General features: G+C 45.4%; 2 protein-coding genes across 5 annotated transcripts in view; one reads left to right on the forward strand and one right to left on the reverse strand.

Annotated features, from left to right (window-relative positions):
- glra1 (glycine receptor, alpha 1) overlaps nucleotides 1-4,920 on the forward strand; it is a 34,815-nt gene extending 29,895 nt beyond the window's left edge. For all 4 annotated transcript variants that reach the window (XM_077021863.1, XM_077021866.1, XM_077021864.1 and 1 more), the window contains one exon: nucleotides 3,980-4,920. In XM_077021863.1, the coding sequence (XP_076877978.1) occupies nucleotides 3,980-4,267 (288 nt within the window). In that variant the 3' untranslated portion in view covers nucleotides 4,268-4,920. The remainder of the gene's footprint in view (nucleotides 1-3,979) is intronic.
- A 5,499-nt stretch (nucleotides 4,921-10,419) lies between these two features.
- On the reverse strand, nucleotides 10,420-16,547 carry g3bp1 (GTPase activating protein (SH3 domain) binding protein 1). The gene is made up of 12 exons (XM_077021867.1): nucleotides 16,395-16,547; nucleotides 15,195-15,311; nucleotides 14,839-14,917; nucleotides 14,513-14,686; nucleotides 14,072-14,162; nucleotides 13,903-13,984; nucleotides 12,900-13,095; nucleotides 12,593-12,694; nucleotides 12,260-12,374; nucleotides 11,479-11,604; nucleotides 11,235-11,344; nucleotides 10,420-11,116 (listed from the first exon to the last, which is right to left on the reverse strand). Exons 2-12 carry the CDS (start codon nucleotides 15,287-15,289, stop codon nucleotides 10,886-10,888), a joined length of 1,401 nt encoding a protein of 466 aa, XP_076877982.1. The 5' UTR covers nucleotides 15,290-15,311; nucleotides 16,395-16,547; the 3' UTR covers nucleotides 10,420-10,885.
- Nucleotides 16,548-17,204: the final 657 nt, after the last annotated feature.

Genomic DNA, 17,204 nt, shown 5'->3' on the forward strand with positions numbered 1-17,204 from the left:
CACACAGAGAGTTAATATTTCATCTGGGAGAGTGCGGAGCATAATTAAATTTCTGGATGGAGGAGCAGTGTGTGTGAAGGGGTGGCACAGTTCGGGGAGAGGGCTCCCCGTTTACACACACACACACACCTCCAAGCCCCGTGTTCAGAGATCGAGTGGTGGAATAAGGATCTTGTTAAAAATGAGAACATCTTAATAAGTGAGTTAAGCATGTGGTGCTCTGGCTCCTCTATGGGCAGAATCTCAAACAGGATAATCAGCGTTTGAAATCATGTGAGTACTAATGTCCTAAACTGTGTTTTGTCAGCTGGCGTGAATGGTGAGGATTTGAAACGTAACTTCCCCATAAGCTCCCATCGCTGGGTTCCTTGCAGGGGTTTCAGTTACACGCGGAATGAAAAAGAAAAGACTCTGAATGAATCCTGAATCCGTGTAGCTGCAGGAGGATTAGTGTGTTTTAACCCCGGCTCTTTCCACGCAGATCCGACACCGAAAGTACACAAGCTGCTAGCACCCGGCCCCATTCCACAACCTGTGGCAAACGGGGCACAAATGTCACTGCTCATCCCCCGTAGGAAAGCACTCCGGGCACAGGCTTAAAGGAAGTGATATCACTGGAAACATTAGTCTGTGTTTTCACAAAATTGAAGACTAATTGTTTGCCGTGTGGTACAGGCAAATGGGACTAGTGGTGATGTGTTAAAACAGCACCGGCAGGAACAGCCCACTGAAAACACTGCAGGAGACAGCGTGCACAATAATGAGAAAACACTATGCAATCCATGCCTTTAATAATCTCTAACACCCGAAAAATGTTATATATTAATCCTGCATGTGCACCAAACATCCTTATATGTTTATTCGTCAGCTATACCAGATAAACTCGCTGCAAAGGTGATTTGCACAGCATGATCGTTAGATGCAGTATATACAGTATATACTATGTAGGGGAGGAAATGGCTTCTTATCAGACTAGTGGGGCTCAGTGGTGTGATCAGTGGTGAGCAGGCCGAGCGTCAGCGGCAGGGCTGCTGCAGTATCGCCCCACCCGCACCCCCCCCCCCCCCCTCGCCCCGCCCCCCTCTCCCCCCGGTTAATGAAGCTTCCTGGCCGCGGTGATCCACGGCTGGGCGCCGACCCTCCGTAGTGCCTCGCGGGGGCCATCAGTCAGAGCCGTCCTCCACAGCTCAGGGCTGTCACTTCCTCGTGCTTCGCAATAAACCAAGTCCCCAGTGCTGGCACAGGCGCACTTCGACCCGGCCCGGCTGTGGCGAGAGCGGAAGGAGGATTCCCCCTACTGGAGATGGTGGGGGAGGGCCGGGAGGCAGCGGCTCGGCCCGCTGACGGGAGCTGGGTGAATTAGCCAGACCCGCAGTGAGACGTCACGTGCGTGAAGACGGCGCCGTACGCTGCAGGGTCCGCCCACGCCACGGTGCTTGCTACATTTTCACCCGTCATCGCGTATTTCTCTGGTCAGGCCACTCGTGACATTCACAAAGGTGCAGTTTTTGGGCGCAGGCTGAGAATCCCCCAAAATAGCAACAACAAACAAAAAAATTAATTAAAAAAATAAAACAATTGAGGTTGAAAATCCATATGCTTGCTTATATATAAATAGACTCCTGCTTGCTTAACATTTTCGCATGCAGATAGCACATCAGTGTCCGAGTGGCCGGCACAGGGGCAGCTGCAACACATGTGGCAGGGTACGCCCACGTCTTGCTGCTCCATTCTGTGTCCTGTCCCCCTGCTCTGCTGTGTCCTGTCACCTCACTCCACTGTGTACGGTCCTCCTGTTAATAACTAACCTGGAACGCTACGACCTCTTGTCTTTCAGTCCACCTAAAAATGTCAAAGAGAGGATTAGGCACCAGTTAATTGATGAAGATGAATCGGCTCGTTGAGCACGCCCAGGTGGGTCGCTAACGGGGGGGACCCGCCTTTGTCCCCGTCTCCCCGGCCCGGCCGGCACGTCCTCGGATGATGACGGAGCTGCTGGTCTCGGCTGCACACGGCGCAGTAGTGCCGTGTTCTGGTGGGGTGGGGGTCTCTGTGCACTGCAGCGTTTCAGGGGGAGCTGGTTGGATGCTCATGATGGACTCGTGGTCATGGTTGAAGCAGCCTAACTCATTGTTGTCGAGACCAGGCAGTATCTGGTGGAGAGGGATTACCGTGCCACATGCTACAGAGGAAAGGACTCCCAGGTTCCTCTGTGGAGTGGATGGAAGGGAACTGTGCGTGGTGCTGGGCTGATGGTTGGCACGGGGGAGCCCACAGTCTTGTCCCGTGCTTGTTTTACTTTTGTTTACTCATTAATTCCACTGGAGAACTTTAATCAAAACAAATTAATTAAATTTGAACTGAGACCATATATCTGATTCTGATCCATTCATTCTAATCATAACGAGTCACATAATGGCTGGTGGCCATATCTCTCAAAGGGCAGATATGAATGCACTGTAATGGTATGCAGGCTGTGGCTATAGAGATAAATGGAAACATATAATGCATCATTTTGCCCCTCCTGATGATACAGAAGGACGACACCCACTAAGCAGGCCAGTCCGAGAGGAGCTACACCCAGCATCGTATGCAAAAATGTTTGGCATATAGGAGATTAAAGCTTTGGCTGGCTATCACCTAGTGGGACATTTAATATGTGACATTAATCACATGCAGCCAGTGGAAACTAGAGATGCATCAGTCACGAACAAACCGATGGCTGATGGCTGAATGGAAAGAGAGGTTATGTCGCAAAAGACGCCTCTGGAAGTCCAGAGTGCACTGCATTCTGATGGCCGCTCGGGGGGGTGGGGTGTGTGTGTGTGTGTGTGTGTGTGTGTGTGTGTGTGTGTTTGGGTTCCATGTATCGCTGTTATGTCCTTTTGTTTTCACTCCTCTCAGCAGTCAGTGAGGCGGGAGAGCAGCTCCGGCATGCTGTGGTTGCGATGTAACGGCACCGTTTTAATTACAGAGGGGGGTAATGAATCAGGCAGGGCTGGGGAGGCGGGGGATACGGGCGGGCCTGTGGGCGGGGACGGGTGGGCGGGCCGGTGGTGGGAGGGGGAGGGGCTGGGGGCGGAGTGACGCAGCGCCGCCGCAGCCCAGCTCCTCGTTGCGGCTCCACGTCACGTCCCCGCGGCAACACATTAATCACACGGCAGCAGGATTAAAGTGGAGCATCCGTAACGGTGGCGAGCGGCGGGCGGCCGTGTGCCGTGGAAGGACGGGAGAAGGTCACAGCACCCAGAGTCACAGAGTCCTGTGTACTAAACAGAGGGGCAGTGGAAAGGCCCCTCCTCCACCACACACACACACACACACACACACACACACACACAGTGTGTACTTCCATTTACCCCCGCACGCATTAACAGTTATAAATGGGATGGCAAAAAGACAAGGACAGAAGGAGGACAAAGTGTCTAAAAATGGAACCCCACAAAGAAAATGGCTGATCTCTCACTGAGACGAGTACTAACGGTACCCCCACCACGTCTGCAGTACAGTGTCAGTGTTATGTGCTCGCGCCCTAAATCTAGGACCGTGCGTTGCACAGAGATAAGCATCCGGTTTTGCATTCCCGGGTTTGTGCTTTTGCAAGTGATTATAGTGAAATATTGACGTGCGCGGCAGCGTAATTAATCTTGGTGCTCGCTTTGGTTCTGTGCTCATTAACATGTAGAGTCTAGCATCTGCTTGGTCTCGAATAAACACGGGTGAAGGCAGCCAGGCCGGTCCATTGGCTCACCTGCACAAGTGTAATCTCGACTGGCACGTCCGCTCTCGCCCAACGCAGTCATGTCAGTGATTAATACTCATAAACACTTTCAATCTGCGCAAAGCCCCACTGCATAATGGTTGAGCGCGCTCGGTAGCTGGGCTCGGAGGGCCGGCGCGTTTCGGTGTGTTTAGAGGCCGGGACGTGAGGGGCTGGTGCGTGGTTTTGCCCCCCCTAACGGTCGGTGCTCTGTTGCAGGAGGACGAGACGGGGGAGGGCCGGTTCAGCTTTGCCGCCTACGGCATGGGCCCGGCGTGTCTGCAGGCGAAGGATGGCATGGCCATCAAGGGCAACAACAACAACGCGCCCGCCTCCAGCATCCCGCCGGAGAAGACCGTGGAGGAGATGCGCAAGCTCTTCATCAGCCGCGCCAAGCGCATCGACACGGTGTCGCGCGTCGCCTTCCCGCTCGTCTTCCTCATTTTTAACATTTTCTACTGGATCATTTACAAGATCATACGTAGCGAGGACATCCACAAGCAGTAGGCGTCTCCAGGATGATGGGTGAGCCAGAATCGAGAGACCCAGCTGTTGCACCCAAACCCCCCAACCCCTCCACTCCTGCCCCTCGGCCCACCTCCTATCGCTTGCTTTCAGTGGCGAGTCTTTGGCAAAGGTATTTATTGATATTTGTTTTCTTTTGATTTTCTTTTGTCATTTATGTTTTGGTTTATCTCTCCTCAGACGATCTCCTGAATAATCTGGACCTGTGCAATAGCAATGCAGTAAAATGCATGATATATGAATGTGGCAATATATTTACTAAAAAACAAATAAATAAATACAAATAAAAATGACTATTATGAAAATATTAACTTTTAAAGACACTTGTGAGAACTTCTGAACAGACTGATGACAGCCAATGGGGATGCTCTTGTGAGACACATCTTTTGCAACTTGAAGACATACTGCATTACTAGTATATCACAGAGACATGCCGCACTGTAATATATCATATGTTTAAAACAAAACTGGAATTTTCCTCAAGAGAGGTGACTGGAAAAGAAAAGTAAAGGCTTAATGATGCAGTTTGGTGCTTCCATAAATATGTAATGCGAATCTGTGTGTTAAAAAAATTGTATATATATATATATATATATATATATATATATATATATATATATATATATATATATATATATATATATATGAGAGAGAAACGCATTGCAAGCATTGCAGTGCCTGGACAAATGGGAATGCCATGTCGTGTTGTCAAATTACCGATGGAAGCCAGTCAGTTGTGGTCAGTGTGTTCCTCGAGCTGTTCTGCTCATCCTACCCCCCCTCCCCGGTGTGTCATATTCTCGTGTGTCCAGTGAACAGCGTGTTGCTGTACCATCGTCCTCTGCGTTTGGGGTGGGCTGACGAGCACGCCTCACCTGCACGTCTTCGTTGTGTTCTTTATGAGCTCGTTTAGGGTGGGTTTAATGTGAGTGGGCGGGGTCATAAACCTGTTTTCACTCCCTGCTCCACTGATTTGCATTGAGTTTCCATGGCATCTCCGGAAAATGACATGAACACACTCTAAATGAAGGGAGAATAATGACCATTGCTTAGATGTTATGAATTTCGTATGTTTTATGATCTCAGAAGCAGCAGAAAGTCTTATTTTTATAAGCAGCCAGCGTCATCATACACTAAAACATATTTAACAACCAAATGTGTATTACAATGACTTTTAACTATGAATCATTATGTATTATGCAGTAGAGAAAATCATTGGCATCATATTTAAATGATGACTTCATTTATGCCATGCTTTGATGGAATACATTCTCATGTGGCTTCTCTATGCAATGAGAATATATGCAATTATTTTTTCTCATTATACAAGTAAATGTGGTCATTTCGTATATTCCCAAGTGACCAAGAACACTCATAAATCATTACATGTGTCTGTTTGTTTGTTTGTTTGACTAGACTCGCAGGCACTCAGTCATTCAGGACCCAACTATGCATGCCAAGGCTTGCTTTTCCATGTGGTGCCCTTTGGACTTGATCATATCTCTCTCTCTCTCTCTCACTCTCTCTTTCTCTCTCTCTCTCTCTCTCTCTCTCTCTGCCATGAGCTCAGAAGCTGGAGTGTACCATTCGACGGGCATAGGGGCAGAGTTAGCGCTCATGTCTCGGACATTTCTGTTGCTTACCCACTTTATTTTAGGGGCCAAAGAAAAACCATTTTAAAGTGTTGTCATTGCCTTTCAGGGTTGGAAAAGTTTACCTGATCCAACAGTCTCATGATAAATATGCAGATATTTTAGATCTACACTTTCCTGATTTTCGTCAGCAGGTTGTTCATGTCTTTATTGTCCTTATCTCTTGAGGAAAATTTGTAGAATCTGACACACAAACTGCAACATTTTCATATTTTCAGGACACTTCTTTATACTGAGTGTATAATATCTTTCAGCAGTATTGACTAGTTAAACATGTAATAGAGCTAGATCAAGGAAATCAAGAAATTGATCAAGTTGGTGATCAGTGATCACGTTGGTGAGATGTGCAGTTTGGTAGCTTCCTCGTGTGATCTTGTGTGGAATAGTTGGAACTCTATCGCACAGTTACATGTGCTTCATTTTGACAGTAGAAAAATTATAAACACCGAAAGGTTTCTACTAAATTCGAAGGGCTATATTTAATTATTGGGACAGGTATTGCCTAAATGAATTTACCTTAAGTAATCAGATGTCAGTACATTTCCTGGTTCATACGTGTAATCTGAATGTGCACTGCGTTAATGTTGGTCTGTTTAGATGTGCCAAACCACAGCCCTGAGTGATAGTACAGGTGACTCAGTTTGAAAAGAGCTGAAACAGATTTGTTGAGAAATGAGAACCATAACTTTGTAGCTGTTTAACCCCATACATATCCCACTACTCCTCCTGAACTGGGGTTGGATTTTAGTGCATTACCAAAAATACTCAATATTGAGTTACATTTGCATTAGTTTTATTTTGATAATTGTTACAAATGATCATGCTTTGTAACTACCTACTTGTACTGTAAGTACACATTATTGTGTCAGTAATTAGTTACAAAACACACTGCAACAACAGTTATTTAAATGAACACATTTTAGAATTATATAGATCTGGACTTTGACCCAATGTCTGCCTTTGTAGCAATTATATTGTAAATCATAACAGCTCTCATTTATCCATCATGCAGTCATCCATTCCAGTGAAGGCACGTGCTTTCATTCAACTCATAGAGGTGCGAGATGTATAGTGTACATTTGAAATGTGCAAATTTGCTGTACACACTTTAACGATCATTTATGCTAACTATAAAGCTAAGCAAAATTTGTAAAACTGATGCTCAACATGGCATTGATGACAAACTCTACAGTACCTACCTACAGTAATCATGCTGCTGTGTACGGCCAAAGCCCAACCTGGAACGCCCACTTTCCCTCACTGCTAAACACGGTACTAGAGAGAAAGAAGAACTTGGAGGATCTCAGTGTTTTAAGTTCATGGAAAGATAGCACTGATCTGAGAACAGAGGGACAGTGCAATGTGAAAACACCTGCAGTGAATCTCCACAAGGCTAATTTATCATGCAAATATCGATAATAGTGTTTGCATTTGTTCCTTGAGTGTTCGATTTATGAGGCATGATATGATTCATTTGACTTACTCCTATATGGTTTTATATTTTATATTGTTGCCTTCTGTCATTTTCTTGTTAACTATTGCAGAACGATGGTCACTGAGAGTGACAAGGGGCCGTGTCATGTGACCTTTGTACACAAAACTGTGGAGAAGGTTTTGTTTTTTGCACAAATTAGTATGGCCTTAATTGTTTTGGTTTACTTGCTTATAATGTGTACTGGCACAAAGTGCAACTCCTTATTTGCTAATTATCATCACCTAGAGTGAAGGTTCAGCAGAGACCTTTTTTCATCTGAATCATGGAGTATTTTGCATGAATATGAATATAATGGCAGATATTTTTGGCTTATACAGAAATGTGAGTAATTTGAAGAAAAAAGGAATGTACCATTTCTGCTGTATCTGTATATATAATTAAATATTTATTGAAATATGTCATTATGCTAAAGCTAATTCTACTATTAAAGATTTTCTGAACAAATCTTCCAAGCTGTTTTTGAAAAATTGTTACAGTTGTGGGAGACAGATGAGTGCTGAACTTCAGGAAAGGAAACAACGTGACGTCCAGGGCCGAGTACCCCCTCTACACTCTGTTTCAGTGTAATACAGCGGTGAGGAACATGGTGATAATGATGCTCTCTTGCATTCAGTGAATGAGCTGAGGCTACGCTGTCCAGTTTCATAGCATCCTGAAAAACCAAACAAGCAATCAAACCTGCCAGCAGCTTTTCACTAGCAGGGAAAAACAAACCCAAGGTAAATGTTAAGCATTTTCTAAGCTGAACAGGAATGTCATGAGCTTCCGTTCAGTCGTTTCATTAACTCCGAGCATTGCTGCCCACTCAAATTTGCCACAGGGCACAGAAACCTAATATTGCATAATTTGGGCCCACAGTCATCAGTTTTGGGTCGAGTGCCCCAGGCTCAGAAGAGGCGGTTTGTGTGACTTTCTCTTGACTCATTGCACTGCTGTCCTTTCCTGCCTCGCTGCCTCGTGCCCCTAGAGCACTGCACTAATACCCCTTATTACCCCGCTCTTTCATTGACACTGTTGAATTGTTAAATGTTATAAAACGTTTACATTATTCAGTTTGATGTTTTTGTGTACATTGCTTACATTGAGTTATATAAAACATGAATGTGTTTAATACCACTATGTGCATAACTGAATCTTAATGTATATGTAAATATTAAAAGATGTTACAATGGAATTTTATGCAATTTATAGTTCAAGAATTTGTCTTTATGCATTATGATGTATTGTGTTTATATAGAGGTTCACATACTATTAACCAAACTGGTTTTATCAAAAAATGGCAGTTTTCATAAGGAGCGCTCTCCGATGGAACCTGTTTTTGTTTTGCTTTTTACAAAAATTGTCTTAGACTAAATTCAAAATTGGTCTCCTCTTGGTCTCGCACCTGTACTTACCATGGCTTTCAAATGATGCAAGTGGATTATGACCCACAAAGGATTTGCTGAGCCAATGTCTCCTGCATTCTTGTGGTTGGTAGAACAGTGGGCCCTCTGCCGTCCCCAGACCAGCCAGCATGTGTGATCTGCCCAGGCCCGGCGCCACGGGGAGTTGCCCCCTCAGGCAAACTGTCCCGCCCCCTTAATAATAAGTCCCAATTATTCAGGGTGTTATTATTAAGGGTCTTATTATTATTATTGAGCTACTAGTTTGCTGTGGGGACAACCACTGGCGACCGATCGCCCCCCCCCGTCAGCAACTTTCGTTCGCCACCCCGAAATTTCGTTCGCCCCCCCCTGTATATGTCCTGGCGCTGGATCTGCCCTTCACTACCGTACCACTAGAATCACATCAACCTGAAAACCACCTCAGGGCTCAAAGCCAGAGAAACAAGAAGCTTTTGGCAATTTTTTTCCAGTGTATGCCACATTTCCACAGAGAGGGCAGTGCTCTTTTTGTGTGATAATTACAAGACCAGGGTCATAGCTGGATGCTTTTAATATCCGTTAAGTGGATGACTGAAAGGATAAGCAAGTGAGCGTGGAGGGGGGGTCTATGGAGAGCATGAAGTGGGGTGCAGGTCTATGGGGAACGTGGAGGCTCAGCTCAAACCGAAGGCAGACTGGGCACCAGGTATTTGTGAGGGTCTTCTTGTCTGAGTCTAGGGGAGCAGGAGCAGGATGTTCCCAGCTGGCTGTTTCCAGTTGTGATAGGACATAATGCGCTCGTCTGGGTCATGAGGTATGGGGCCTCCGCATGATGGAGGGAGGCAGTGTGCAGCAGGTTTCCACTGGATTACTAATGAGCCATGCCCCCCTCTGCCATAGCCAGGCAACATGTGGCCACCCCCCTTTAATCCAATTTCTCAGCGGCTACATAAGCTGAAGCGCTTCATTTTCACAGATTGAAAGAAAAGCTGTTCATCATTATCACACCGCAGTTGTGCTTTTGTGGAGTTCCATAAAGAGACGAAACAAGAAACGTCTTTTGAGTGACAAAAAAACTGGCAAAGTATTCAATAGTTGGTTCAACTTCCAGCACCAAGCCTGGAAGCCTTGATTTCTGGATGCTTGGCTGAATTTAAGACTTGGCCAGCTCATCAGGAAATGAGGAAAATGAATCCAGCTCATACCCAATTAATTAAGCATAACACAAGACCTCAAGGCTACAGAGCACCTGGGATAGTCTACAAGCCAGTAATCCTTGATCCTTTGAAAATGTAAGCATGGATTGTGCTCAAAGAACAAGTGCAACAAATAGCCCTATATAACAGACAACCGGTTTCCAGTTTTAGGTAAGTAATAAAAATGCATTTTCAAGTTTTTTGAAAGGCAGAGGATATTAACTTGTCCTAGCTGTGGGAGCAATCACATTCCTCAGGGTTGCCTGTTGGGTTATTGGCCAAGGCAACTCTGGCAGTTGGGTAATCAGGCACTGGGAAAGTGCATTTAACAGCAAATTATATTTTCTTCAAATTGGATCCATGTGCATTTCCTTTCAGTGGTCAATCACCTCAAGAAGACCCGTTTAATACAGAACAGAAGACAGGGTTCAAAACAGTACATCAAGTTTATTCTGTTCTCTCATCAGCAGAGTTGTTAAAATATGTTGTCATTCTTGATGAAGTGCAAACAGGATATTTGACATGCTAGACAGTCACTTGTACACAACCATGATTTGACTTGGCAATTCCAAATAAAACCATACTTGCACTTTGACCTGACAGCGGGCGCTAGCAATACACAGGATTGCCCGAGCAGTAAAAACACGTTCCTTTAAGAAACAGGGAGAGAACGCTAAAACCAAAAAACGCTGGGTTTTTCTTTTCCACAATTCAAGTAGTTTTTTGTTTGTCTACAACAAATTCAAGTTCAAACTCAAATACAGGAGAAGTCCAGATAACAGGGGGTGGGATCCCACTCCACTGCCAAGGAGTGGCGTGGACATGGGGATGAGGGAAGCCATTTGTTGCTCGGGTTGACTTTGCATCAGCAGTGATTCGACATGCGAGCTGCTTCACTGACGTGGTCCTGCGTAGCGACTATCGCTGGTTGCTGCTCCGCGTCCAGCACCAAAGCTAGGTTTGGGGGCCATGCCTCCTCTGGGTGGTGGACCCCTAGGCCCTCCTATCCTGTCCCGAGGTCCCCCGGGGCCCCTGGGGCGGATGTCCCGCCGGTCTCCCTCACGGGCCGAACGGGTCTTCTTTTCTTCCACGTTCAGACGCACGTCGCCCCTCAGCTTAATGGGCTGGATTAATCAACATGCCTTTACGTTATTGATGCAATAAGATCATTACATCATGTATGATGCATTATTACATCATAATAAAACAGTTACAATGTGACATCCGAATGTCGAGACGTACCCGACTGCTCAGGATCTTCTGTACTGGCTCTGAATCATCAAATACCACAAATCCAAAGTTGGGTAACTTGCCACCACTGTTGATCCTCAACTCCAGTACTGGGCCATACTCTGAGGGCATGCAAATTACAGTTAATCAGTACCATATTAAGGCAGATGGAAGGGGATTAAACTTTACGTTGGCATCGCACAAGCCAAATTCTCTTTCCAATACAGGGATGTGGGCAATATTTTAAACGACTCACGCTCAAAGAACTCTTTAAGCTCGGCCTTGTCCACGTCATGCGGCACGTTTCCCACGAAGAGCTGCTGGCTGTCGGGATACCGGACCACCCTCCTCACTTCGGACTCGCCGCTCTCTCCCTCTCGCACTGCAAACACGCCGACAGAAAACGCATCGTTACACTGGAGATGTGAACCTCGCCGCCACGGGCCAACCCCCCTCCCCTTCCACCCCCGACACTACATGAGAGAGCACTCGTGATTTGCATGATGGAAACTTAATTTCATGGGAAGAGCAGCTTATTCAGAAAGGACAGACGTAGGGGAGCAGGAACAGGCTGCAGGCAGTCTCTCTTCATACTATGAAAATTTTAAATTAGTCTGCCTGGGAAAAAAAAGCCATTCAAGTGAGAGTCTTTTGTAATTACTTGGATTAAAAAGCCCTAATTACTCTGTCCATCCCCCGTCACCCCCTCTCAGGGCAAACCCCCGTACAGAGCAATGCTTCCCAGGCTAAATTCAGATTGAAGTACTGGCTACTGTGTGCCACATTCGCTGCATGTCCAAATTCTAACTCAGTGAGAGCAGAGTCTCGTGGTGCAGTGGGTTGTGCCAAGCGATTTGTTGTTCATGTAGTCAAATAAGGATTTTGTCACTCTTATTTACTGCTGCACGACAGGCTGGTGCATTGGGAATTGGACGACAATATAGGCTTCAGATTGTGCGTGGAGCACAATCTAGGCTTCAGAATAACTATAGGGAGCCATTTCAATCTTTTTTTGTGTGCGTGACCATCAATCTCACCTGGTCTAGGAGCTCTTTGGGCCGGAGATGGGCCTGGCCTTTGGTCCCGCGGTCTCTGATCTCGTTGAGGTCTCTGTGCTGTTGTCTGGACTTCGGCCTTTGTTTCTACCCGGGGCTGCGATAACACATTCAAATGTCATATAATCAAACATAAGTTTATATAAAAATTTTTACATCTGGTGGTGGGGGGTGGGGCGAAGTTGGGATAACCTTAATTAGAACTTCAACGTCAAACAATACCACATACTACAATTCTGACAAACACACATCCTCACATGAGAATTAAAAGAACATTGTATTAAAATGACTGAAGAGCCGTTTATGACAGCATACCTGAGTAGCTGGAGCTTTGACTACATGAGGGGGAATCCCTGAAGAAGGCACCACCCCTCCTTGGGGGAGATTCTTACTGGTGACTAAAGCCCATGAGAAAGGCTGAGGAAGAATGAGGAAAAAAACCTTCAGAATTTCTGCCTTTTTTTTCACTTTATTTGATAACCAAAAAAGTGGCCAAATCTCACTACAAAAGAAGCCTGTGTGTACCTTCCCTAAAAAAGAGCAGTTATCTGAGGTTCTAAAGCCACACTGCAGAGCATAAGTCTACACCAGAGGCTAAAGGGAGGTAGGGGCGTGGGCATACCCGGCTGTCCTCTGGCATGGTGGGCACTGGGTCAGCAGCTGTGGGTGAGGGGGGAGTCTTCTCTGTAGTGTGGGGCTCGAGCTGGCTCGCAGACTCCTGTTTCAGCTCTGTGGCAACTGGTTCAGGCTCCGGCTCCGGCTCAGCCAGGGGCTCTGGGGTAATGGTCACCTCCTCCTGAGAGACTTCTGGCTCGGGGCTGGAAGCACACAGAAATGCCTTGTTATAGCACATGTGCACTACATTGTAATTACATTTCAACAAACAGAAAATATTCATCTCACCATAAAAGGACACCCTAAAAGCTTCACACAAAAATAGAGACGTGATTTGCTCACCTAGACACAGAACAAAATAATGTACAGACTTCAAAACTTAATGGACTAAAAATAACGAAACACTCCTGTTTAGGATAGTGTCCTGTTACGCAGGCGCATGCCCAGGGAAGGTTCTCGGTCTGACTGAATCATACCAAGCTGTGTCAAAGTCACAGCCACACAATCAATGACACTATCGGTCTGCAAACACTATGGACACTAAAGACGACACATTTTACCCTTCACGTGAAATTCAGATATTTGACCTGGAAGGCGCGGCCATGCACATCAACCAAGAGAATGCAGGTGACAAACTGCTGGCTGCTCACATTACTCCACAGAGCTACGTTACGTTTAATAGTTAATTAGTGAGGCTGGTGGAGATGACAGTTCAGTACAGCACAAGGCATTTCTGCAGCCTTGAGTCTTTCAAAAAATAACAAAGGAAAACTTTAGTGCCTGAAATAATGCCATTTCCCGTTGCTTTTGATTCTTATTCTAGAAAAGACACATTTAAAATGTACTATTGTACGTATCGCTATTCGGTGGAGAACAGGTTTAAATAAGCAACATGAATTAACATATTGCTTTAAACCAAAACGAGAGTTATTTGCGCCAGATCTAAACACTACACGTTAATGGGGTGTGACAATGTGGTCTTTAAGAAGATTATGAGAGCCAGGCATTACCAAGGCGTCTGTTCATACAGTGGCTCTTCCTGTGGGACCTCGGGAGAGTTCACTCTCTCATCAACCTCCTCCTCCTCAGACTCTGCAATGACAAGAGATGAATGACAATCTGCACTGTGCCAAGACAGTCTGCACCGGAAAGCCTTTAAACAGCATTTGAGTAGCTCACCCTCGGGAGGTTCAGAGTCCGAGTCCCCAAAGACTTCGTCCTGATAGCGGAAAATGTCATTGTGTACGTAGAACTTGTTTGCAACGCTGCCCTGAATGCATGACATTATCAGTGAGTAACAAAGAATAACCTAATAAAAATAATGACTTGTGTGGCTCAGATGTCATAAGCAAGCAAACAAAAAAAGAGAGACTAATTACTATCAAAACACAAGACCAGACACAATGATGCATGAATTTGCTTTGATGCTACCATCAACGTTGACAAATAAACAGTTGAGACCATCAAGCTGGGAAAAAAACAACTTTTGGCTAACAACGAAATGACTGACGAGCACAAAATGTAACCAATCTGGATTTCTACCAAGGCTTGTGCCATTTTTGGGAAAGACTCAAAAAATTGTGTGTCAGCTACACCACCCGAGGAAAATGGAGAACATACCTCTGGGGCCAGCACAAAGGTCTGCATGAATTTCCTCATGGGCTGCATGTTATTGGACAGCTCGCCCATCACCTGCACTACAACGCCCTCGTTCAGGGTGGCATGGGCATCAACGTGTCGAATTTTAGTGTGGCAGTCCCGGAAGCTCAGCGCCATCACCTTCTTATGAATTTCCTATTCAAAACAATGAAAAAGGTTGAAGGTCATAAATACAGCACATTTAAATAGTAGGTTATAAGCACACTATAGACATTTGAAGGCATTTGCAAGCAACAAAAAAAAAAAGGGGGGGGGGGGGGGGGGGGTTTGCATTGCTATTTACTTACCGACTGACCATACACCGCCTCTGCTGGCTTGCTGTTGTCCAGACCTCCATGCACATAAGAAGAGTTCTTCCCATAAAACCTATAAATATTTAACATGACTGGTTTAACAGTGGTTGTTTTTGCTTATTATAAATGCATTTCAATGTATTTATTTAAATATATATTAACATTTATTTTAAATGTGCATACAATATTCTCAATCAGTTTTTGTGGAAGCAAACTTTTGATGCCACGAGGATTAGGGATCATTTATACATACAATGGGATCATGCTTAAACAAGTACGAATGTATTGTGCGGCCCTAATAAATAAATTAAAAAACAGCTAACACTAAATTAAAGTTCATTGTTAGTCACCTGTGCAAGTAGTCGGGAGCCTGGTTCAGAAGGGTGTAATACTGTCGGACAAACTCTCGCCCGACAAGCTGGGCACTTGGCTTCTCCATCACCATTTCTTTGGTCAGCTGTTTTCAACTGAAATAGAACATTATCTGTATAAAATATACCCCACACCACACAACGGCCCAGTAAAAACTCTACAGATAGGACGTCAAACTGCCCGTTTGCAAAAAGGCCATCTACTCCATTACCAAAATTAACTGACTAATAAACACATCAAGACGGAGCAATACGTGTAGCTTTTTGCATACAATGTATGCAATTTTGGTAATTTACAGTTTCTAGGGGTAAAGTTCGTTTACAAAGGCAAAACAAGTGGCGCCCTTTGGGTGGATTACACGCCGCCGCTAATGGCAGAACCGCGGTGAGTTTCTCGCCTGCAGGCCCGTGTGATTAAGGCAGCCCACCCAGTAAATGCTGCGTCGCTCCTTCTTTAACATCGCTTCCTTCGACGTGTGGATACCTGCGATGTCTGTGATCGGAACACGTCGTTATCGTTCTTGATGCTAAAACTGGTGCTCGCCACCAACAGGATGCGCGGCGCGAACAACGGCGGTGTCTAAAAATAAAGCACGTGCTCCAATATTTCACATTAGCTCAAATGGCTAATTAGCCACGAGACAGGCTTCCTGACGCGCCTCGCCAGAATACTCGCCAAAATCTAAAGTAATATGTCCGCAAACGTCTAAAACACATATATTCGATGACATTATTTTGTGTTTCCAGCCACCGACCTAGAGAAGTGGCCTGCGGTCTACGTCGTCTCGCGCGCCGAGTGGCGTGTTCGCGGCGCGAGCGCATCGGCGAAGCACGCGCACCAGCTAGCCGGCTGGCTAACTAAAATTCCGCCCGTTCCTTCAAACTTCGTAATTATGATACGGCTCCGTCGATCACGTTAACGCATATTCCAAGAAAATGTGAAACGGTATTGAATAAAACGAAACAGCCTCATTATAAAAAAAAAAAACAAGAAAAAGCGAAATCAAGTCCAGCTAGCGTTAGTCCACGGTAGCCTGATGATGCTAAGCTAAGAAACACTGGCTAACGAGCTAAGCAGCTAGCTACGATACTGACTAATCCTCATTACCTACATATGGATGTTATCTGGAACAAGTGAGACGTTATTAAAGTTGCGTTGTGTACATCCACACTACTTACCAGGAGGGAAAACGTTATAACGACTTTAAAGAAATTTCGAGTGAGTTTATATAATCTCCTCCTGTGCCGGGTGGAGTAAGAATGGCAGCGCGTGCTTAGCCGGTTTCAAATTCGCTTTGAGCAGCAACAACAGGGCGGGTTCACGCGATTACTGGCAGCCAATAGGCTCACGGCACAGTGTTGCTCGTGCCAATCAGCAATCAGTTTGTCAGAATCCCTCACTATTATCCAATCAATTGTAACCAAGAGAACCCCATAGGGCCTATCGGAAGACACCAAGGCGTGCTCTGTCTAGAAGCAAGATTGTTAGAGCGGCACAAGCTGGAGCCTCGGTGAGACTATTGTGTCGCACGTCGTCCACCCAGTCTGCAAATCCAGAGTCCAGCTACACACATATATCGGGCAACTGTGAATATGCTTACTCGAGCGGTGTTGTCTTTGTTCCACACCTAACGAAGATAGGTTAAGGCCCCACATTTCCTGAAAAATGAGACTTCCGTGTGTGTGTGGTGTTTGTTTCAGTGTTAGTATTATTAAAAGTTGCTAGTCCACTAGAGGGCGACACATCCCATTCAGGAGTCAGGCCAGGGAGACTGGACGTTGAAAAAGACGCTATGTGCCAGCTAGACACGCGGATAGTATTATGATTAATTGTAACATCTACATTTAATTTAATAAGCCAGGTGATTTTAAGTAACTGCCAGCGTATTAATGATCTGTTAAAACTCGAACCTACTGACTAACAATTCTAAGCATAAATATCTAATTTTATTTAGGTTTAATGCAAAACTATACGATCGGATTAAATAT

The sequence above is a fragment of the Brachyhypopomus gauderio genome, chromosome 11 (assembly GCF_052324685.1).
Source record: "Brachyhypopomus gauderio isolate BG-103 chromosome 11, BGAUD_0.2, whole genome shotgun sequence".
NCBI classification, from domain to species: Eukaryota; Metazoa; Chordata; class Actinopteri; order Gymnotiformes; family Hypopomidae; genus Brachyhypopomus; species Brachyhypopomus gauderio.